General features: G+C 35.3%; 1 protein-coding gene across 1 annotated transcript in view; it reads left to right on the forward strand.

Annotated features, from left to right (window-relative positions):
• Window positions 1-18,442, forward strand: part of COG5 (component of oligomeric golgi complex 5) — a 353,574-nt gene that overhangs the window by 218,576 nt on the left and 116,556 nt on the right. The window contains exons 9-10 of the mRNA XM_020984583.2: window positions 2,546-2,658; window positions 2,763-2,840. Of these exons, the coding sequence (XP_020840242.1) occupies window positions 2,546-2,658; window positions 2,763-2,840 (191 nt within the window). The remainder of the gene's footprint in view (window positions 1-2,545; window positions 2,659-2,762; window positions 2,841-18,442) is intronic.

Genomic DNA, 18,442 nt, shown 5'->3' on the forward strand with positions numbered 1-18,442 from the left:
TCAACAACAACAACAAACCCTGGTTACTTATTTACCCATGGGCCAAATCCAAAATTTAGGTTGGAAAATGAAAGATTTCACCTTTGATTTCCCTTCAGTCTGGTCCTGTTCTAAGATCTTATTTGGAGTAGTTGTGGGGGAAGCTGAGCTTTACTGCTTCCTTCCACCCCATCAATTATACTGGTCCTCAAGAGGGTTAAAAAAGGTGATTATTTAGTTCTTTTGGCGTTAATCTTAAGTTGCCAGATGAAAGTAAAAAGGATTCTTCATTCATTCCTCATAGATGAACATGGTATCATCTCGTTAGAGGCCTCTGAGAAAGCCACAATTTGTTACTTTTCCCTGATGGGGAACATTAATTGTCAGTATGTTGTAAGACTTAGTATCAGCTCAGGCCCTGGACAGACTGCATGCAAAAGGCTATTGAACTTGTTTGGGAGATTTTTGTCATCTATCCTGAGAACTTAACGATCCTAGTTCTGTTCTGGTCATCATAATTGTTTTTACGTCAGAAGGCCAACTATGAATTGCCCTTTACATTACCCCCATTCTTTTAAGATCATTTTTGTTATTTGTAATAAGATCCACCTCCAATTCAATTTATGCTAGAGTTGTTTTGCCTCTAGAAAATTTTGAGACCTTGCCACCAAGGGCTAATATGTACTAAGAAATCTGTTTAGAGAAATCAGACAGTGAGCAGAGCCCATGGGCAATCAGTGAGGAAGATTGACCAACTTGCCATGCTCACACAGTGCTGAAGTTGGAAACCTGCCTTCAACCCTACCCTCTCACTCTCTTCCTTTTTCTTCTAGCCCACATAATGCCCCAAATGCCAGATTGGGCTGGTCCTTTATCAGTGAGGGGAAGCTTTTTGGTTTCCTTACCCCTTGAGGCATAAAAATCTTGGCCAAATGGGAATCAGTGTTAGACATTTTATTGGAGTTTATGTTGCCTGTGGAGAGTGCTTTCCTGACCTAGCATGGCTACTTGTGATGACTATGGTGATTGAGGGAAATAGTACTTTAAATCCTTTTTAACTTTAGAAAATGTATTCTTTTAATTTCTTTTCATTAGTAAATTTTAGTTTTTTATTGCATTTTATGATCCACAAATTTCTCATTGAATTTAACCCCTGAGCCTAAATCACTGGACTAGCCTAGGTTAGGCCTGTCTCAAAATATTTTTCCCATGTCCATTATTGTTTTTGTAAATTATCTTGATTGCTGTCCTTTAACACAATAAAAATTTTTTCATAACCCATTCCACAAACTTTGGTCCAAGATATTTTTGACACCCTTCTGCTATGGTTCTATACTTTGTGCTTTTATACATGGAAGGCAGTTAATAAGATTTGTGATGTGCATATAAGGCAATGCCACTTCTCATAATTCTATATCTTTATGGCCTTAACAATTTATGTAAAACCTTGGAATTAATTTTCAAGACTCATTAATTCTATAAAATTTGAATTAAATCTATTCTTGTTTGCTGAGGGCATAGACTTCTTTTCCTGGCTCTCTCTCTTAAATTGATAAGAAAATAATGTAGCTCTGTATCCTGATGCCTACTATATAGATTCTCATGAGAGCTACACAAACATGAAAAAGAGAAAAGTCTAAGAGAGTACAAATTCATAATAGCTAGTTTTCATGATTTTTTTCCTTGATTGAAGCAAAGATTGTTAAGATGGCCACTTGAGAGAGGGTCCTCCCTTTAGCTTGTATCTCTAGTTTCTAATCATAGTTCCATTTTAATTTTCTTGTCTCTTTGTTTGGAATTACAACTTCCTGTTATGTAACATCATGTGACTTTTTTCTGAAACAAATAGTGTGATAGGAAATGTCTACCTTATTATATAGGCTGTACTAGTCTCCCTTAAGAGTCAGGAGACCATCCTTGTAATTTTGTTTGCCTAGTCAGGAAAGAAAGATTTAGGCTTAAATTGTTCTTTTGGCTTCATTATCCCTTGAGGTGTGAAAGGCCCACAGCCTATAGAGAATTGGTGCTTTGGAAGTTTTTGCAGAATTTGAATTGCCCTGAAGGGTTGCCTTTCTGACCTAACATCACCAATTATTGTGGTGAATGAAGAAGCAGAGGTGATTTATGTTTTCTTTGAATTTAATCAGGAATTGTATGCTTTTATCTTTTTATTATTAATGTAGTTTTCATTTTTATTTTATGGTCCACAAGTATCTCATTGCATTCTAACCTCTAGTCTGAATTTCTGGACTGGCCTGAATTGGGCTTGGTACAAAACAAATGGTTTATAATTCCCCATTTTACATAAAGACCTAATTCTATACCTCATTATGGTGGGGACCCTGAATTCCCAAAGACTACACCACCACACCCCAGAGTCATTAATTTTCAGCAATTATGCCTAAGCAGTTCTCTGCTGGCGTTCAAATCTGTGTCAGTGGAGTGAGGACCCTTACTAGTGAAATCACAGACCCTTGAATTATTGAAGTATATGTGCTTTGGTTGGTTTTCTACTTATTTAACATAGCTCGAAAATTACATTTTCATCCTTTTTATATATTAATAGGAGGCCCTGGACGATCTACTATGCCAACCCCAGGAAACACTGCCGCCTTCCGTGCTGCCCTCTGGACAAATATGGAGAAACTGATGGATCAGATTTGTGCTGCCTGTGGACAGGTATATAGGTCCATACAAGTTTCATGTTCTGTATGTTCCATGAGAAAAAAGGCTAGTGATGATTATTTAACAAATATTCTTCTCTCTCTTTCTTTCTTTTTCAGGTTCAACATTTGCAAAAAGTATTAGCCAAGAAAAGAGACCCTGTTTCACATGTTTGTTTCATTGAAGAAATAGTTAAGGTATGCTGCCTTGTTTTCAATGAAATTATAGTCATTGAGTTGTGCAAAAAAGTAGGAAAAAAATGAACCAACATGGTTTTGATGTTCCTTTTCTTTTGGGTGCCTTTAAGGCATGTATTTTAGGACCAGGGCTAACCAGCCAATCTAGTACCTAAAATACAATATTGGAGTGAGAATGAAACTTTTCTAAATGATCTAACAGTTAAAAAAAAAAAGAGGCTTCCTTAGACACAGCAGGGAAAGGGGATATTTAACAAGGATGTCATGTTCATTCAGCTGAGCACTGTTTCCTGGTTGTTAGTTGGTCCTTAGAAGCCTCAGAGAGGTAGCTGGAGCTCCTTAACGTCTTTTGTACTCTGGTGACCAGAAAGCCACATCAGTTCCCCAAGAAGTAAACATATTTTTGTTGCCTATAAGATGTTTGTACATATCATTTGCATTGTGAAGTAGATGTATCCAATGAATTTCTATTGTAAAATTAATTTCTCTAAAGTAAATCTAGTTTTCCTATTGTATGGCAGTTAAGGGAATTAAAGGACTGAGATGAAAAAGACTAGCAATAATAGTATGCTGAAGGTTTCAGTACTCCTTAATGCTTACTTTTCCGTATAGTATTTAGTTCCTAGTTTTAGCATCTCTAAGCTCTGTAAACTAGGACTTATCCTTTTGGAACCTTTACTCCCTCAGCTTTAAAGAGAGTTGAAGTAAATGATCTTTTTAAGGTACCTTCCAGAAATTGCTGGGGTTCCAGGATTTGGACAATTAGTCACGTTTCTTTTTTTCAGGGTTTTGTTTGGTCACACAGCTAATAAGTGCCAAGTATCTGAGGCTGGATTTGAACTCAGGTCTCCTGACTCCAAGGCCGGAGCTTTTAGTTCTCTGTTCATCAGTTATATAAATTTTAAATAAATGATTTGGGAGGAGAGATACTAATATACATTTTCTTGATTTTTAGTTGTCTGAAAGAAATAACAAGGGGCCTTTGTCAGATTGAATTAGTCATTGTTATAAATTTATTGATGCCTTATATAATTAATATCATGTATTCATTTTCATAAGCAAGCATTGCACATGCAGGGTTTCATCCATCTGTTCTCTCAGCTTTGGCAGTCAACCCCAAATTAATCAGTTTTACTCTTTCCATATAGTGTCCCTGATATAAATACCTTTACTTACCCATCCATATGTACAGTTTCTTTTCCTTTTTGGAACAATTTGATTAATGTTGTATACTCTCCCAGGGCTGATAATATTGAATCTATTATGGTTTTTAAAAGCATGAAAATAATGTCTGTGAACAAGAACTTTACCAGTATGGTATTTCCCCCAAAATTTATGCCCATATAAAATATGTTTAAATTACTTAAAATATCAGTTATTTTTCTTTAAAAATTATTTACCTTCCAGCAATCTATATCAGTTTTGTTTGGAAATATATTCTAAAATTTTTGAAATATAAATTACCAGCATAGTTGATTTTGTCATTTGGTAAAGTTTTCCCTATTTAGCAGGATTTTGTTTGGGAGAAAATGTTCAATCTCTTTTCAGCTTCAGTGAACTAGATGGCTGATCCAGATAGAAGGTCAACCTGTTGTGGTTAGACCTTAAAGGCACTGAACCCTGAATACTGGGGAGTTGCTACACAATTTACAGAGAAAAACCACAATTATCTATTGTAGTGGTAGTATTGATGTAGTGGAAAGTATACTGAATCCCACGTCAGAAATCTAGCAGCTGTATGACCATAGACAAGACATGTAATGATATCTCTGAACCTCGTTTTCATCATCCACAATGAGAACATGGGACTAGGTAAACATTGGACTCTCAGACCCTTTCCATCACTTAATCTTGACCCTTTGGTCCTTCGTTTATTTTTTCAATATATACTTTTGCATCTAACATTCCTTTGTAACTCAAAACTCTCTTTGTTTCATGATGTTGACTAAGTTGAGTAAAAGAATATACTTTCTAACTACCAATATATTTACCATTCTTTCATATAAGTACTAAAATAAGATTACATTTACTAGGGCTGATATGAGTGCTTTGGTTGTAGAACCCCTTATTCTTTTGTTTACAAAAACAAACTTAGGATTTGGTAGAATGGTTATAGTATCCTGAGAAAGCAGTCACATTGTCTCAAATTGTAAACTATGTTGTTGTCCAGACCTGCCCATGTGCAGTCCATTGGTTCAGGTTCAGGTTCAGGATTGGAACAAAATGTAATGGGTGCAGGCCATCTAACAGTTAACCAAAGGATATTTACTTAAACACATCATGTAAAAGACATTCAGCAAGAATACAACATTCATTGAATTTACTACAGCTTCCCTCCTTATGCTTTTGCCATGATGGTCCTGATTATGCATCCATCCTAGGCTCTTCATGTTTTGAGCCGCAAGAAGCTACCTGTGTCATGGTGGTGGTTGTTGTCCTTCATTCACAAAGACAACCTAATGACATCACTATGTTGGAGTCAAGTTACAGTGTGTCTGACTGTGGCTGATCAGACCAGTATGAACTTGGAATGCTCTACCACAATCTGCCACCTATGTCAAAGGGACCCTTAGCCCTCTGAACCACTAGTTATGAGACCTTTTGAGAAAAGTTAGTCTTTGTGAGCCTTAGGAAAAGCTAGGAAAAAATTAGCCCAATCTCTGTGACAGGAACCCTAATAGGTCTTGCTTCTCCCGTACCATAATAGCTAAGTAAGATAGCATAGCAAACTGAGCTTGTAGGCTTGATGCTTAGATATTTCATTAACTCATTTACTTATTAATCAGTTATCTTGCTTTCTTAAAATTGGCAGGAGAACATTTCACTTATACTGTTCTTTGTGCCATTCGAGTCAGTCAAGGAAGTCATGTCCTGATATTACCATTTCCCATTCTCCTCTCTTCCTCTTTTTCCCCTTAAGAGCATTTTATTTTTTTTCCCAATGTGATATAGGTTATACATATACAATCATGTTAAACATATTTTCACATTAGTCATGTTGTAAAAGAAGAATCAGAACAAAAGGGAAAAACCACGAGAAAGAAAAAAATTTAAGAAGAGAAAACAGTATGCTTTGATCTGCATTCAGACTCCACAGTTCTTTCTCTGGATGTGTATAGCATTTTCCATCCTGAGTCCTTTGGAATTGCCTTGGATCATACCTCCTCCCTTTTTAAAAGCGTAATAGGTCAATTGAATATTTTTGGATTATACTGTCATTTTATTATCTTGTTGTTTAATTTTAAAGTATATTTTAACTGACATAGATCAGTTGTGATTTGTAGAGTATAAAATATTGTCCTTGAAGCTATGGGGTTACTATACTTTATTTAGGTAGAAATACATAAAGGTATTCATTGACAATAACATATTTTTCTAAATTCAGCCTTATTCTGAAGAAATCTTTATCTTCCACAAAATAAGCTTTTTCAAAATTATCTGTTTGGCATTCTGAAGAAATCTTTATCTTCCACAAAATAAGCTTTTTCAAAATTATCTGTTTGGCATTCAAAGTCCTTCACAATCTGTCCCCCTCCTACCTTTCAGGTCTTCTTACCCCTTCCCCCCAAAATATTCTGTGGTCCAATGACACTGACCTCCTTGTTGTTGTTGTTATTTTATTTTATTTTATTTTATTTTTTAAGGCAATTGGGGTTAAGTGACTTGCCCAGGGTCACACAGCTAGTAAGTGTCAAGTGTTTGATCTGAAGCCGGATTTGAACTCAGGTCCTCCTGACTTCAGGGCCGGTGCTCTATCCACTGCCCCCCTTCTTGTTGTTTCTTGAACAAGATACTCCCATCTCCCAACTCCAGGCATTTTTACTGATTGTCACCCATGTCTGAAATTCTCTCTTCTTTCATTTCTGAATCCTGGCTTCCTTCAGGTTCCAGCTAAAATCCCACCTTTTATGAGAAGCCTTTCCCAATTCCCCTTGATGCTAGTGTTTTCCTTCTATGATTATCTCCACTTTCCCTTGTATGTGTTTTATTTTATGTAATTGTTTGCATGTTTTCTCTCCCATTAGAGCATGAGGTTCTTGAGAGCAAAAGCCTATCTTGTTCCTTTCTTATATTCCCTAGCGCTTATCAGAGTGCCTAGCATATAGTAGGCATTTAAAAAGTACTTATTGACTAAGTGACTCAAAAGTATGCTTTTTACTTAAAATCTTTGATGCTATTTGAATGTTATACCAGTAAAAATCATGTAAATAATTCAAGATATCAAGATAGTTAAAAGAATTTTTCTTCATCTGTAATAAGCTATCTGCTGAGAAAAGGATACTTTTGTCAATGAAGTACATATCTAGCTAACAATTGTCCTTCATTTTAGTAGAATGTTCCTGAAAGAGTTCTGTTGATTCTTTATCCCTTGAAAAATTTGTAGTAAATATATAAAGCAGTGAACAGGCACTGTTTATTTCTACCAGCAGCCCAGATTCTGAAAATATATTTTAGTACTAAAGGAAATGACAAAGACTTAAATTCAATGAAAGCCGAATTAATGAATTTTTTCTCTGTATTTGGCAGTGTAAAAGCTAAACTAGGTTACACATTCTTGTTTTTTTTGCCAAGTAGGAAATGTGGAGAAGTATCTTCAGTTTGTTTCTTCAGTTCATTTGTTAATGTAGGTTGCCATAAACTTAGGCCAAATTTCCAAAATCTCATTTCCATTTAGCAGGCTAACTTCTTTTCTACAGATATTTCTACTTACCGAAGTTTTTTTAAAAATTATTATTTTAAACTTCAATACTAAAACTTAAATATGCAATAAGAAAAGAAAAAGAAACATGTTATAAACTTAAATACAAAATAAGAAATAAAAGCATTGCCATGTGCACAGCAGAACGTGAGAGGATTCAAAATATACAGCAAAAACAAGAAAGCCTATATAATAAATACCACACATTGTATTCAGAGCTGTCCATCTTTTCTTTGCTTCCGTATAAGTTTTCTTTTATTCTTTGCTCTGTATTTTTTATTTTGTTCTTTTTTTCTTCTCTTCCCCCCCCAAAAAAGGGCTGCAATTATGCTCAGATATAGCTAGGTAGATGGATATAGACATAGATATCTATAATCCTACTCATATACAGACATATATATTCATATGCATCTATGTAAGACCATACTATACTTGTTTGTCCTGTTTCTCTGAGGGTGGATACCATCTTCCATGATAAGTCCAAATCTTTCCATATATTTCTAAGTCCACCAACTCATCATTTCCTACACCTCAGCAATATTCCAACCTTATACTGTCTGGTTATTTTAAAGAGTCTAAAACAATATTGATTAATATGGCTGACATATAATGTTGTGTCCCCATTTTTCTCTTTTGTAAATCTATTATAAATCTATAAATTTATTTTAACTAACTTTGTCTGAGAGCATGATTACTTTTTTTCCCTAGTATATGCTACCCCTTATCTTTATTTTACACTTGTGTATATTTCTTATTTCCTATCCCTCTTGATTCTTCTACTTTACTTCTCCCTTCCACCTTGCCCTCCTGTTATTTTACCTACTCCCTGAACCAAAGATCCCTCCCTTATTCTCTTCCCCCCAACCCTTTCCCCTTACCCTCTTGTTTTGTTCTGAATTGAGAATACCTATGGCCTTCCAAATATGTTATTCCCTCTTTATCTCATTCCTGTTAATCTAGACACCTTTTTACACCCCCTAGCCTATTCCCTCACCTGCTTATTTCTTTATAAATTTAGGAGATTTTATTCCCTTTTAAGTGTATATATTGTTCCCTCTTTAACCCATTCCTGATGAGAGTAGGGTTCCAGAACTACCAGCCTTCCTTCCCCTGCTAATTCCTCTGTATCAGTTTTTCCTCTCATACCTCATTTGTGTAAGATATTTATCTTTTTACCTTTTCCTAGATAGTATTACTTTTTAGAATTATATCATACTCAGCCGTACCCCAGTCTTTCTTCTGAATTGCTCGATTGCTAATTGCAATCTTAGACATACAGTTTACGTTTCCTCATATAGAAAGTAAAGTCTGTCTTTACTAAATCCCTTGTAATTAGTCTTTGACATTTACCTTATATTTCTCTTGGGTCTTGTATGTCAAATTTTCTTTTAAGTTCAGGTCTTGTTGCAGTAAAATCTTGAAAGTTGGGCGATTTGGGGGCAGTAGGCTGTTGGCCACTGTGGCACTCGCCTGATGCGGACTCCAGCTCTGGTGCCCTCGGCCCTGGGCCAGGCACGGGAGGTGTGGCTGGGGTCGTAGCCCATTGGGCGCAGGGGAGGCTGGCAGCGAGGAGGAAAGCTCGGGTCTCGGGGTTCCTGCTGCCCTCAGACCAGATAATACGCAGAATAAATGAACTTCAGCTTCATGGTTCCAAAGAAATTGAAAGCTTATTAGAGGTACATGCTTCATTTCTGAAGGTTGAGATGGCTGAAGGGTAGCCATTGAAATAAAAAGGCAACTTTGAAAAAGCCTTGTTTTTTGTGCAGCAGCACCCAGTCAACTTGAAGAGTCTCAAATGGAGCGTACCCTGAGAAAATCAAGATGGCAGTTCACTGTGGATTGACAATTTAAGGAAAATGGACTAATGAAAGTGTGCTGTGATATATTCAACCAAGACAGGGGTGTTTTAATGTGGATTCCATGCATTCAGTGAAGATCTAGGTTTCTGATCACCTAAGAAAAATGGACAATGGATTTGATATTCTACAGACTTTTTGTATCATTCAAGGCCAAATAGATTCTGGACATTTTCAAGAAAAAATATTAAAAATATAACTAGAAAATAGATGAGACAAATGATTTTTGATAAGTCATTTGATTGTATAAAGATGTACTTATGTGTTCTTAATTTTAATAAAATTTGTAATATTTCTACAAAAAAAAAAAAGAAAGTTTGGCGATTCATTGAATGTCCATTTTTTTTCCATTCAGGAGTATGCTTAGCTTTGTTGGGTATTATGTTTTTGGCCAGAGTTCCATTTCTTTTGCTCTTCGATATATAGTGTTCCAAGACCTGTGGTCTTTTAGTGTAGCCACTGCTAGGTCTTGTGTGATTCTAACTGTGGCCCCACCATATTTGAATTGATTTTTTTGTTTTTTTCTCATAATATTTTCTCCTTGAGCTGGAGGTTTCAGAATTTAGCTATGATATTCCTGTAGGTTTTCCTTGTAGGATCTCTTTTGGGTGGTGATTGGTATATTTTTTCTCTTTCTAATGTTTTCTCTTCTTGATCTGTTCTCCAGATCAGTTGTTTTTCTTATGAGATGTTGCACATTATCTTCTGTTTTTTTTTCATTCTTTATATTTTGTTTCATTATTTCTTGGTCTCATAACTTCATTGGCTTCACTTTGCTGAATTCTGATTTTTCAAGGAGTCATTTTCTTCCTTAAGATTCTAGATCTCCTCTTCCAGTTGGTTAACTTTCTTTTTGTAATCTTCTTGTTTTTCTTGGATTGTTATTTTTTCAAAAAAATTCCCTCAATCTCTCTCATTTGATTTTTAAAGTCTTTTTAAAGTTCTTCTATGAATTCTTTGTGGGCAGGTGACCATTTGACATTACTCTTTGAGGTGGGAGAGACTTTTTTTTTTGCTTCAGTATCCTCCTCTGAAGATGAACCCTAATCTTCTCTATTCCGATAATAACTTTCTGTGTTTGGGTTCTTTCTCTTTTGCCTGCTCATTTATTTTTATTTTTAAATCTTTTATCTATAGCAACCTGTAGTCCTAGGATATGGGGGATGGTGCCTCTGCCCTCAGATCCTTCTTCAGTTCTCTCCTCTGACCTGGAACCAAAACCAAGAACTCTGCCGTCCTGTAATTATCCACAGCCAGCAGTGTCCCAGCCCCACTGCTTCTGTACTCACTGGACATATGCTGGTTTCTTCTCACCCAGGGCAGAATCTAGGCAGCACAGCTAGGCATGGTCACCTTTCCATGAGCAAAGGTTCCCTCAATCTTCCCCTGTTCAGAAGCCAGACTTCCCACACTGTCCAGGAGGTGAAAATTCCTGTGGCTGGGGCTAAGGCTACCTCCCAATCCAGCTAGCCCCAGGACTTGCCACTTGCTGTTTCAGTGGAACTAGCCTGGAGGTGTTTACACTTCACAGGGACCAAATGTCAGTCCTGGGATTTTTTTTCCTTCTTCTCCTGTTCTGTCCCAACTCTTGTTTATTTTTACTACTTTGCATTCACCCTGAGGGATTATTTTGTCTTGTTTGTGGAGGAAAACTGGAGACCTTGGAATTTTCTGACCTATTCTGCCATCTTCCCAGAATCCTCTCTCCCAAAAGTTTAATTGTTAATAATTTTTCTTTTGTTGTTCTCCTGCATCTGCATCTGTCTTTTGTATACATGTTTCCATATATTTTCATCCACAGTTACCTTGAAGAATACTTATTTTTACCAATACTATCTAAACCCTGAAAATTACATTTTTTCTCATGAAAAATTAAAAACAATGGCCAATTCTTTTTATCCAAAATAAATTTATACTATTAGATATCTAGTTTTTATTTTATTAGTGTGATTTCAACTTCTGCTCTATTATTTGGATGCTATTAATTGAATCTTGAGTGTAGTAAATAATCCTAAAATACCTACAGATTTACTCTTGTGATTTTTTTATTGATAGTGTTAGTCTAAAATATTTATGAAATATTAAAATAACTTGATATCATTTTTTCCAGTTGCAATCCAACACCCTCTATTTTTCCTGTTCAATTCTGAGCTCAGCACATTGACCATTTTATGTTTATTCAAGATACATTGATTTACTGATAGACCACCTCAATAGGCTATCCATACAACTGCATAGTAGTTGGGATAGTAGTCATTTTTCATCCACTTGATTTTTTTCCTGTGTTGATTAGTTAGGCTTAACTCATTTGAGTGATTATGGCTGTCACAGAGTCAAGAACCTTATTCTCTCTAAGGAAGAATAACCCATTTTAAAAAATGTTGATATTCTTCTGGTGATGCTATATGCCTATGAATGAATAAACCAACAAGCATTTGTTAAACACCTACTAAGTGGCAATGACTGTGCTATATACTATGGATACAAAGACAAAAGGTGAAACAATCCCTTCTGTCGAGGAGATAACATGTATACAGGTAAGAATATATAGAAGAAATATGCACATAATAAAACAAAGACAAGATAGGAAGAGTGGATGCTAGCATTTGAATGCTCAGAAAAGATTCCATGTCGAATCTGGGGCTTGAAACATGCTTCTTTGAGGAAGCAAGAAGTTCTGTTAGGCAGAGGTAAGGAAGTCAGTGTGTTCATGGCATTGGGGGACTAACAGTTGAAAAACACAAAGATGTTATGTATAATACTGTGTGTGAGGAACAAAAAAAAGCCTGGTTTGACTGAACAGCATAGTGTGGAAAGGGAAATGATATATAATGAGGCTGAAGAGATGGTTTGGGTCCTAGATGTGAAGGAGTTTTAATGCGAAATATAGCTGTTTCTATTTTATGCTAGCAGCAATGGGGAACCACTGGAATTTATTGAGTAGGGTGGTGAAACATTCAGATCTCTGATTAAGGAAAACCCTTTAGCAGTTGTGTATGTGGTAGGAAAAGATTTGAGGAAAGTCAATTATGAAGTTATTGTAGCAACCAACAAGGTAAAGGACTAGACTTCTTCTCTAATGTTCATGACCTCCCAAACCTCTCCAAAATAGAAATTATGAACCAGAGATAAAGCAGTTTCAGTTATCTTCCACAATTTAGGACAAGGACCCAAACAAGGTAAAAACTGAGTAAACTAATGGTAGAGAAGACCAATATTCCCAAACCCCTAATATGCTGTCACTTAGCAGCCACTACTCAACAGAATTCAGCCCTCTACCTCAAATGTTCTGCCCACCCCCACACTCCCAATTCAAGTACAATGGAGATCCAAACTTCAGACAGCAGAAATTTGCTTAGATTGTACAAACAGTGTGCCAGCACCTTCCAGCACAACAGAGCTTGGTCAAAGAGAGGCGGGAAGGAGGAAAGGGGAGTAGGACATGTGTCTGTTCTTGGAATAGAACTCAACTCTGCACTCCAACCTCCTACCCCCAGCCCCACCCCCACCACTAAGACTGTAGAAATTCAGTTCCAAACTGCAGTTTGCTCAGGCTATAATAGCAGTATGGCAGCATTCTGTGTCATTGGGCCACAGAACCGAGGAACAGAGGGAATGGGGCATGACGTGTGACATTCCACTAACCCTGAGGGTTTTTTGCCCAGCAGCCAACTTTGGGTCAGTTCTATCCCAAAAGTCACGTGGGACACAAACAGAAATTAGTGGAGCAGGCTGAGACTTTTGAGATTTAGTCCCCAGGGATGCTACCATTAAAAATGGAGGGAATCAGAAATTGAGCAATAGAGGAAAATAAGGAAAAAAGTACTGAAATTACTAAAGATCTTAGGAGGAAAAAACCTCAAAGAACTTCACATAAGCAGATAAACCAACAGGGAAGGTGTTAATAGCAGAAGAAACTAGTCTTCAGATCAAGGGAAAGAACAGCCATCTATGAATAAGTATTGTAAGACAAAGGAAAATGAATCAACATCTGATGTGACAGAGTGCCTTACAGATTACCATGAGAACATGACACCACGCAAAATGTTCCTAAATGATTTAAAAGAAAAATAAGAATTATGAAAGCAGAATTTATGGCATATATAGCTGAAATAATTGGCAGAATAGAAAAACTAGAATCCATGGTAGCAAATCTCATGGAAAAAAAAATGAGAGAGGATAACTGATTATCCTTAGAAGAGAAGCAAAAAGCAATTATATTAAAAGAAATCATGGGCTCCATACTAGCAAAACATGATTGATCTCAAAGATAGGAGGCATAGAGACCATTTAAGGAATGTGGGTCACCAAGAACAAGACAAGTCAAAAAACCTGAACATTATGATGTAAGTAATAATTCAAGAAATATGCCCAAAACTTCTGAACACAGAAAACAAAAGTTTCAATTCAAAAAAATCCACATATCTCTTCTAGAAAAACCAACCAACCAACCCTAGGCTACAAACTCCAAGACAAGGAGGGATTAAATCTAACAGTTCCACTTATGAGCAACAGATTCTGTAAGAGACCTGGAGAAAGAACTTCAAATATTAAGGAAACAAAATTCAAATAATACAAGACTATTTTACATCTGCCGGAAACCACAGGAGGAAATGAACTATTTTTTTTTTCTAGAGAGCAAGGAGCTCAAAGTACAGCCCAAGGTGACTACGCTGTGAATCTAACCCTAACTATAAATGAAAAAAGATGGCTGTCCCATGAAAAAAGAGATATCTGAACCATTCCTAGAAAGAAAAACAGATCTGAATAAATTATTTGCTTCTCAAACACCCCAGACATTAAAAATACAAGAATGGTAAATAAATGTAGCAACCAAAAACATTAACAACAACAAAGTAACAGAGAGGCCATTAACAGATTTATTTTTAAATGTATACAAGTAGAGAATGATGAAAGCAGAAGTCAAATAGAAGAAATGGTGGAGAAAAAAGCCTGAAACAGCATAGACTAAATCTCAATACCCTGCCTGTAGATTAATCAGTGTTGGGTTGGTTTTTTTTTTTGTGAGATTGAATTACAGATGGGAAGACTTGTAAAAGAATGGGGGAGGGAGAAAATGGAGGGGTGTATGTGATGTTTTAAGTTAAAGGCTAAGAATGAAAGAAAAATGATTATTATAGTTTCTCAAAAACGAGAGCGCCCCCCCCCTTTGGTCTCTTCTTTCTTGTGGTTTCTCCTATTGGTTCTAATTCTTCTTTACAACATGACTAATGTGAAAATAGATTTAATATGAATTTATATGTTGAGCCTATATCAACTTACATGCTGTTTTGGGGTGGGGATAGGGGAGAGATGGGGAGAAAATTTGGAACTCAAAATCTTATGAAAGTGAATGTTGGAAATTAAAAATAAATAAGTAAATTTATTATTAAAAGAAAGAAAGAAAAAAGAGTCTACAGGAGGCAGAGGGAGAGATTGAAAAAGGAAAAAAAGAGAGGGAAAAATCTTGTTTCAGTAGTGGACAGAGTCATCACTGATGATTGTTCCAATAGCAGAATAAAATATTCTGTAAAGACAGAGGAGAACTCTCCAATGGGTATTAACTTCAGAAAATTGGTCTTTCCTTAGAAGAAGGAGAATCAAAGCTTTTGAAGGCAACTGACCAACCAGAAGCATGGGAGGGCATAGACCCAGGGGAGAGATTTAGAGGCAAATGGAAAAAAAAAATGTCCAAGGGTAGGGCAGAGATCAATCATGGACTGTACCATCAAGGACGTATGAAGATTCCTAGCTTGAAGTTATAGTCTCCCTATCACCTGCACCTATTGGTATTTCTAAGAATGAGGCACAACAGGAAAAAAGAAGAAGGGTAAGTTCAGAATATCAGAATCTGTTTAGAAGAAGGAACTCAAAATAGTAACTGAAAAATTTTAGTTCAATGAGGAATACAGAAGATTAAAAAAGCACTAAATAAGTATAAGGGACATGAACCAAGGAATAGACAGAAAGTAGACAGAAAGGAAAGATAAAAAATAAAGAGAATGAGAGAAGGAAATGCTTTTTATAAAAAGGCAGAGAAAATGAAATACAAAAAAACTAACATAAAACAAGTTAAAGGAGAAGGGGAATTCTACTTAGCTGAGAGAGAGAATAAAAGGGGGAGGGATTAAATAACCACATAAAAGCAAGGAAGAAAAAGGAGCTAATGAGTAAAATTAGGGAGAGAGGTAATAAGTGGGAGTGTGGGAGAAAAATTGATGGTCAGGAAAGAAATGCTAGTAGGAATGAAGTTACTTTAATACAGATTAAGCTAAAGTACCCATAGAGAAATAGTATTGTGTTTTTAGAAGGAAAGGTGAAGAAATCCCAATTTGTAAAAAACAAAAACATACAAAAAATCCCCCAATAACAGCAACCTAGTATTAGAGACAACTAGAGGAAAAATATAAGCTAAATTCTCATAACTTTAAATGTCAATGGATTAAACAATCCAATAAAACAAAAAAAAAGTGTGACAGATTGGATAAGAAAACAAAATCCCACAATATTCTGCTTACAAGGAGCACATTTTTAAAAAATGCATAGAATAAAAATGAGGGGATGGGAAAAAATTTACTATTACTGTTTTTTACAAAATAGTGTTTGTTCTTACTCTTTTTACTACTTACTAGTTTTATTACAATTTACTATCATTAAAGGAGTAATAGTAAATAGTATTATTAATAGTAAATAATATCAAGTGAATCCAAAAAAGTTGAAATTACATTTTCAAGCAAAGTAAAAATAAACATTCAAAACCTAAAAAAAGAGATGAACAAGGAAACCATATTATGCTAAAAGTAACCATAGGCAACAAACCAATATCAGTATTACATTTATATGTTCCAAATGTGTTAATATCTAAATTAATAAACTGAGCTGCAGGAAGACTTAGACTAAGAGAGTAAACAGAAGATTTCAATGTCTCTCAGTTTTTGTTAAGTCTAACACAAAGATTCAGGGAAAATACAGAAGTGAACAAGTTGCCAGAGAAACCAGAACAAAAGGAATTATGATGTTTCCTAAATAATAGACTTAGTATTTCTCAGTACGAGGTGAAACTTTCATAGAAATTGAACATATATTAGGGGATAGAGATGTTTCAAACATGTAAAAATGCAGAAATAGGAAATAAATCTATCATAGACCATAACACAAAAAATACTAGTTGGCATAGGGACCACAAACAAAACACACAAACCCAAGTGGATGAGAGAGTCAAAAAACAAATCATAGAAACGATTATGTGAAAGAAAATTATAATGATGAAAGAATATACAAAAATTTCTGAGATGCAACTAAAGCAGTCTTTAAGGGAAAAATCATGCCCTACAGGCATACATTAACAACACAGAAAAATAGAGGATTAATAAGTTGAATATACATTTGAAAAATTAGAAAGCCAATAAATAAACCTAAAATAAGCACAAGAGATGTTAAAAATGAGAAGAGAAATAAACTCTATATCAAAAAAAGCCCTATAGAAATGATAAAACTGAAAACTGTTTTTTTGAAGACTAATAAAATTGTTAAACTTTTATCCAATCTTATTAAAAAGGAGAGAGCAAAAAATCAAATCAACAAAATAGCAAATGAGTAAGGTAAAATCACAATAAAACCAAAAGAAATAAAAAGAATAGTCAGAACCTATTAATATACAGTTATATGCTAACAGAACTGGGAACACAAAAGAAATAGAGGGAAATATAAAAAATATAAAATGCCCAAACTAGGAGAAGACCAAATACAGATCTTGAGTAAGCCAGTATCAGAAAAGGGTATAGAACTAGCTGTAAAAGAACTACTAAAGGAAAGGAAAAAAATTCCTGGTCTTGATGGATTCATAGGTGATTTCTATCAAACTTTTAAAGAACAAGTAGTACCCATACTACACAAATTTAATCAGAAACTGAGAAACACCTACCAGAATTCTTTCATGGGACAGATAAACTCCTAATAGCTAAACCATAGAAAAATAAAACATGGAAGAATTATAGACCAATATCATTTTTTTTGTTGTTGTAGGGCAACTAGTGGCACAGTGGATAGGGTTCTGGGCCTGGAATCAGGAAGACCTGAGTTCAAATCCAGCCTCAGAAACTTACTAGCTGTTGACGCTGAGCAAGTCGCTTAACCCCATTGGCCTTAGTTCCTCATCTGTAAAATGAGCTGGAGAAGGAAATGGTAAACTATTCCAATTTCTTTTCCAAGAAGACCCCAGATAGGGTCGTGAAGAATCAGACCCAAGTAAACAACAGTACCAACTTCATGACTTCAGGCCTAGCACTCGACCACGAGCTGCCTAATTTATGCTTTTAAAAAAACCTACAAAATTATGCATAGAGGGACTTTTTATATTACAAAAAGTATGTAAAAACCTAAATCAAGCATCATATGCAATAACAATACGCTATAGAACTTCTCCCAGTAAATATGGCAGTAGAGCATGGCTGCCCACTCTCTCCACAGTTATTTTATATTTCTGAAAATACCAGCAACAGCAATAAGATAAGAGAAATTAAAGGCATAAAAGTGAAAAGAATAAATTAAACTACTGATGATTATGGTGGTGTACTTGGAAAATCAGCAAAGATATTAATTGAAATTGTAATAAATACCTTCAGCAAAGTAGTAGGCTACAAAATAAACCCTCAAAAATCAACTGCATTTCCATAGAATTATAACAAAATCTAAGAGACAATAATAGAAAGGGAAATTGCATTACAAATAACTACAAAATGCATGTAGTATCTGGGAACTAATCTTGTATAGATTCAGTTACAAAATGCTCCTTAAAGAAAATAAAGAACTTAATAGTATTTAATAGCAATATTAATTGCTCATGGCTGGGCTGTGCCAATATAATAAAAATAGTAATAATACTTTTTAATTTACTCTTTTAATGTTGTATCAATCAAAATATCAAAGATTTTCTAGAACTTGGTAAAATAGTAACAGAATTCATTTGGAAAAACAAAAAATGGGGGTATCAAGAGAAATTATAAAAAGAAATAGAGGCAAAGGGGAAATAGCCTCTAGACCTGAGT

Source organism: Phascolarctos cinereus, unplaced genomic scaffold (genome assembly GCF_003287225.1).
Source record: "Phascolarctos cinereus isolate Bilbo 61053 unplaced genomic scaffold, phaCin_HiC Scaffold_1;HRSCAF=81, whole genome shotgun sequence".
In the NCBI taxonomy this organism is placed as follows: Eukaryota; Metazoa; Chordata; class Mammalia; order Diprotodontia; family Phascolarctidae; genus Phascolarctos; species Phascolarctos cinereus.